The sequence below is a fragment of the Desmodus rotundus genome, chromosome 5 (genome assembly GCF_022682495.2).
Source record: "Desmodus rotundus isolate HL8 chromosome 5, HLdesRot8A.1, whole genome shotgun sequence".
Taxonomy (NCBI): domain Eukaryota; kingdom Metazoa; phylum Chordata; class Mammalia; order Chiroptera; family Phyllostomidae; genus Desmodus; species Desmodus rotundus.
The window spans coordinates 91,469,359-91,475,358 of NC_071391.1; the positions used below are offsets into that span (position 1 = coordinate 91,469,359).

At 49.4% G+C, this 6,000-nt stretch overlaps 1 protein-coding gene across 4 annotated transcripts in view; it reads right to left on the reverse strand.

The window, feature by feature from the left end:
* POU2F3 (POU class 2 homeobox 3) overlaps nucleotides 1-2,815 on the reverse strand; it is a 103,725-nt gene extending 100,910 nt beyond the window's left edge. For 3 of the 4 annotated variants that reach the window (XM_045202997.2, XM_045203000.2, XM_045202996.2), the window contains exon 1: nucleotides 2,636-2,815. In XM_045202997.2, coding sequence (XP_045058932.1) covers nucleotides 2,636-2,663 — 28 coding nt within the window. In that variant the 5' untranslated portion in view covers nucleotides 2,664-2,815. The remainder of the gene's footprint in view (nucleotides 1-2,635) is intronic. The other variant, XM_045202998.2, reaches the window with a different exon arrangement.
* Nucleotides 2,816-6,000: the final 3,185 nt, after the last annotated feature.

Genomic DNA, 6,000 nt, shown 5'->3' on the forward strand with positions numbered 1-6,000 from the left:
TCTGACTCTTACTACCGGTCTACCTGTGTGTGACCTGGGAGGGGGCAGCCCTTACTTGGCTGGGGTACCCCCATGTCTGGTGACCTCATGCCTACTAAGGTGCTCCTCCTCCCATGTGAGAGATGCTCTATGAAGTACAAACCTCCGAGGCCCCAGACAGAATTGATCCATGGTTTATACCCAGGTTATCAGGGGTCACAGTGCTTATGGACCTATCTGAGTGGAGGGCTCTACACCTTACTTTGTGTGTTCCTGTTCCTTTCCTTCCACCTCCCAAACTGTTCCAGCAAATCAACTGAGGAGTCCCCAAAGGCCCAGGACTTGGAATTCACCAAAGTGTTATTTATAAAGCATCAGCAGGATATAGGATTACTGTGAGGGGAAAAATAGGACCCCAAAGTCTTTTGTTCCACCAAGAGGATCCTGGACTTAGAGACCCTAGAGGGGGTCCAGTAATGAGACACTCCATAGAAGGACCCTTCCTCACAGGTCCCATAGCAGGGCCTACACTGAAAGATCCTACAAAGACAACCTGGACTGAAAGGCCCATTGAGATGACCAAGCAAAGAGAACCTTCAACTGGAGATCCAGTTAGAGAGGTTCCACAGAAAGTCTTACATTGAGAGAGCACTCTGAGGTGCTCCTGAAGGGGAACCAAGCACCACACAGGGGCCCAGACTAAAGCAGTGGTCTGGAGAGGAGTAGCAAGTAAATGCAGAGAGATGAATCAGGTAACCTACTCAAGGTGGACGGAGACCTTACCCTGCAGAGTCACCCCACCTTAGGTTTATCTCAGTCTCCCCCTTTGTGAGAGAGGTGTCAGGTTTTCTGAGAAGCATCAGCCTGTAGCTTCTTCCAAGGCCAAGGCATGGGGGTGGGGAGGAACTAGGCCCTCTCACCTCAACCTCACTGTCTTTCCTATTTTCTTTGGGATCCTCTTAGCCTCTAAACTCCTTCCCTGCTGGGTCCCAGCTGCCTCACTTTCTCCCACTTCCCCCAGAGCAGGAGCCTACATACATAATGAGGTGAAGAAAAACCCAGGAAGTCTCTGATATTGGCCCTAAAGAACTTGCCACTCTTTCTGCCACTGGGAAACACCTTCTGAATTCTTGCTCCCATTCAAACCAAGACCTTCTTGGTTGGAAGTGAAAAAAGAACAGGGGATGTACTCCCAGGTATGTCCAGCCCCATGTTGGTGCCGCAGAGTCCGGAAACAAATTATTCCCAAATGTTGAATGACACCAGGTGGTTCCTTTAGCCTTACCTAGCCCTTCCTGGCAGGTCCTCTGTCTGGAGAACTGTGGACCCTAGGGCTCCGTGGCCACCCTCTGCTGCTTGTTTTCAGGATTGGTGGGTCCCAGGAAGGGCCAAAGCCTCTGGCCTGCTCTGTTTCTTGTGGTAGGTTGGAAAAATTGCCTCCCTCCACATTTCCTCCCTACTCCTTCATAAAGGAGAGCAGGGCATAAAATTTCTGTCAACAGCGCTGAAATCCTAAATGAAGGTCATTGGGTGCTGCCCACTTTTGAGAGGCAAATTGCTACTTTGAAACAGCCAAATTCGGTTTAGCTTTGTTTACCATAAGACTGTTCTCTGCTTCTCCTCAGATTTCCAAAAGGCTTACCCTAAAACCAAGCCCAATCCTTCAGGAATAGTAACTCTTGCCTTGACCCAGCTATGGTAGGAAGAACCAGCAGGGTGCCCACATACCATTCACCCAGGGGAAACTGACTTCTGGGAAAGTTTTTCCATCTGCTAAGTTCCCATCCCTGAGGAAAGGAGGGCATGGGATCTGAATACATGGGACATAGAACACAAAGAATGTGTCTTTCACCACCCACTCTTAGACAAAGATATGCAAACACTCGTTCTACAGGCCCCTGCACAGGGGTCGCACAGAGTTCCTGACCAGCACCTAAACATTGGCACCCCTCCTCTATGCCTTGCACAGAGCCCTATAGCATTACTAAGACCCACAGAGCATGCAGGTGGGCACACCTTCACCCATAGGGTCTGCTCTACCACCTCTCCCAAATCACATGGGGACAGGTAGACTTACCTCTGATACACATGCACACATGCTTCCACAAGACCTAATCAATACACGGTGGCATGACACCCACCCCAGGTGTACCTCTGTAATTGCCCTGCCCCACTCACTTCTCCTAGCTGCCTCCCTTCCCCCAGCCCATGTCCAGACCTTACAGATGCCCACTTTGTCATTACTTCACATAAATGCCCAGGACACCAAACACATAACATATGGATACATGTATTTTCCTCACTTACACACTCCCTGGTCCACATCCCTGGCTGAGTGAGCCACACTTCTGTGATCATTGAACAAGGCAACTTCAATGAGACACAACAATTCAGCATACCCAAGTCCCATATACCTGCCACTCTTCAAATTGGAGACGTCAGAAGCCCTCCCACCCCTAACTCCATAGACCCCACCTTCATCCTTTTCCAAGGTACCCCAACATCAACCTCCCCAAATCTGCCCCCAGTGACCAGCTATCTATCCACGCTGCCCTATCCTGGCCGCTGGGGAATAAGACCCCCCAGAATGGTGGCCCTGTCCTTTGACCCTTACCACGCAATGACACCTGTTAGAGCTCACTTACTCCTCCCTCACCTGTGTGCAAGAGTTCCAAATTCACCATCCTGCCCAAGGCGGGGCCAAAACAGGCACCCCCGCAGGCTCCTCGAGTGGGCCCCAGCCGGCCCCCCTGAGAAGCCAGGGTCTCCTTCCTCCCGCCCCCAACCGTCGCCGCCTCCGCCGTGGACGCTGCCGCGGTAGCGCACTCAACTTCTCCCGCCCGGGCAACACTCCGCGGGGCCAGGATTGTCACTTGCCCCAGGTGAGCACGCCGAGCGGCGCGCGGCGTGGGGCGGGCGCCGTCGGCCACGCCCCGCCCCGCTGCCGAAGCCGGCAGGGCCGGGGCTCTTGGCCCCCAGCCCAGGCAAAGCAGCGATTTGCATACAAGGTGCCAGGGGGGCTGGAGAGGGCCAGTGAGTGCTGCCGGGGCAGGTCCTGACCCTGCGGAACACCTGTGTGCCCCAACCCAGCCTGGGGGCCTCTCCCCAACGCTCCCGCAGCGACCCAGACTTCCTCTAGTTCGCCCCTTTTAGAAACCCCTGGAGGTGGGGGCTATGGGGTTGTGGGGTGGGAGGTGGGAGGGCTTCTGAAGTCTCCAATTTGAAACCCGTAGGGCCGAGCCCTAAACGCAGCAAGGGGCCTGGAGTGTTTGGAGAAGCTATAGGGTGTATGGGAAAGAGTCTGGTTCTGGAATCCTATCTCTCAACCGTTTACTAGCTGTCTGACAGCCCCTTTTCTCCCCTTCCCTCCACCCCACCCTAGTAAACAAGGCTTTTCACCTCCCCGAACTCAGTTTACTCATCTGTATAATGGGGCAGGGTGCAAATCCAAACTGAAATCTCTCTGTATCTTGAGTTATCAGGTGGCCAAGTTCATCAGCTCGCATGCATCCTGAAAACATCCTGGAACCTAGATGTGGCCCAGCTTATTATCACATTTTCCAGGTGAAGACACAGAACTTTGCCTGCTCTACCCAGGTCCCAGGTTTCTCTGAGGCTCTATGACAAGAAGATGTAAAAGTTATTTACCAAAATCAGGGGTTGTGGGGCCAGCTGCCTCCCTCATCAACAGAGCTGGGAAGTGACAAAGTCACACAATTCCCTAGTGACAAACCAAGTCCTGCTGGAATCAGGTCTCTGGACTCCTGACTTGAGTGCTATTTGCAGCACCTATCATAGATCTGAGGCCCCCGCCCCACACTCTTTAGGTCACAGTAAGTGGTGCCACGGGCAAGGGATCACCTATCTTGTAAGCACAGAAAGCCATGTGCTGACGGGAAGGCAGGTCCTTTCTTTCCAGATAGTTCTTCCTATCAACCTACCTTAGTCTCACAGACTATTTCCTGCTCATAGAACAGGTGCTGGGTTTTTCTGCCTCTATGCCTTATTTACAACGTTTTTTCCACCTGGTATTTCTCTCCACTCATTGTCCACCCCAATAATCCCTATTTTTTTATATTTTTTAATTAATTAATTTATTTTTATTCAGTTACAATTGTCTGCATTTTCTCCCCTTCCCTCCACCCCACCCTAGCCAGTCCCACCTCCCTCCCCCACCTCCACCCTCCCCCTTGATTTTGTCCTTGTGTCCTTTATAGTAGCTCCTATAGACCCCTTTCCCCACTATCCCCTCCCCAGTCCCCTGTGGCTATTGTTACAACGTTCTTAATTTCAATGTCTCTGGTTATATTTTGTTTGCTTTTTTCTTTTGTTACTTTAATATCCAGCATTATTAAACTTTCACTATGTGCCAGGCAATGTACTAACACTTTAAAGCATCCATCTTCTTTAGTCCTCACAACAACTCATAAATTGGACTGTTATTATTTCCATTTAACAGATGGAATAAATGAGGCTTAACGAGTTTAACTTGCCCAATGTTACACAGCCAGTAAAGTATTAGGGCTTCTATTCAAAAGCACTGTACTTTATTCCTTTACTCCCTCTCTATGCACAATTCAAATGCTACCTCTTTTCTAAAGTTGGAAGTTATCTGATCTTTCACTAACTTATCATAACACTTCAATGTTTTTAATAACCTTTGTGGTGGGTTCTGTGAGATTTTTCTTACCCCACCTCATGGTTAACTGATTGGTGACCCCAAAGCACTAAGCACAGTAAGCATAGTGCTGGGTACAAAACAGGTATCAGAAAGGGTTCAGTGAGTGCCACAGTAGCCCTGGAGAGATAGGAAGTGCCTAATAAGTGCATCTTTAGGTCCATACAAACCATCCTCCCCAAGTCACAATATTTTCTCTTCCCCTACTCCAGGAAAAAAAGAGAGGAGACTTTCTTCCTGTTTCTTCTGGCTAGTGGAAGAGATCAATCAAAGGAACCCAGGCAACCCCACTCAGGACAATTTCAGCCTGTCCTTCCCTTCCCTGCCTCTTCTCTTTCCTCTCCCCTTCACTTCAGGCTTGGCCCCTGCCCTTAGATCCATTTCTTATCTACAATTGCACTTCATCTGCCATCATCCTAGAAAAAGGCCTGCACATAGTTTATATATCCCGGTGCGCTTGTGACTTCTATATCTCTATTTGCATAGTATTTGCATGACTGTGTGCAATGGAGAGTCTGATTCTCTAACTACAATATCTGGGACCTGTTTCTCTTTTCCATGTGTGAAGTTACATTGTTTCTCTGGGCTTTAGTTTTCCAGAAGCCAGAGGATCATGTACCTAATGGTTTCCAAGGGCCCTCCAGTTCCAGTGGCCTAGGATTCTGGGGTCCTGAAGATGGGGGTGAGTTGGAGCTCTTGGAGATGGTGCCCATTGGGACAGAGATGGGACCTTGGAGGTTCACAGTTGGAAGTACAGCTTTAGATTCCAGACATGGGGTGGGAAGATGGGGGGGGGTGGCCCACATTACCTCATCTTCTTTCATTTACTCATTTCTTTATTCTTTCATCCAATAAACATTGACTGTACCTTTCCCTATATGCCAGGAAAGGTGCTACATGCTAGACATACTTATTATTATTTAATCAGCACAACTTTAGAAGGAAGGTATAATTTGTTGCTCCTTTTATAGAGGAAACTCAGGTTTAGGGAAGTTAATGCAGCCAGTAGATGGCAGAGCTGGGATGTAGACCAGGTTGGCCTGACTCCAAACCTGGTGTTTTTAATCCTGCCTCCAATGGCCTGAGACTGAGATTCCCCTTCTCTTTTCCCTACCATGATCTTATAACTTGAGATGAAAGGAATCTAGATATCATTCATATGAAGAACAGGAAGGTCAAGGAGAAGGAACTTGCCCAAAGTCATGTGGCAGAGCAGAGACCCTTCCGCTCTTTCTGCCCCTCCTTTACATGCTCTTCCTGGGTCTTAAAAAGTTCAGTGGGTTTGCAGTACCTGTGTATGGGGCTGGGAGCAAGGTTGGACAATTTTTAATTCTCTCTCTGAC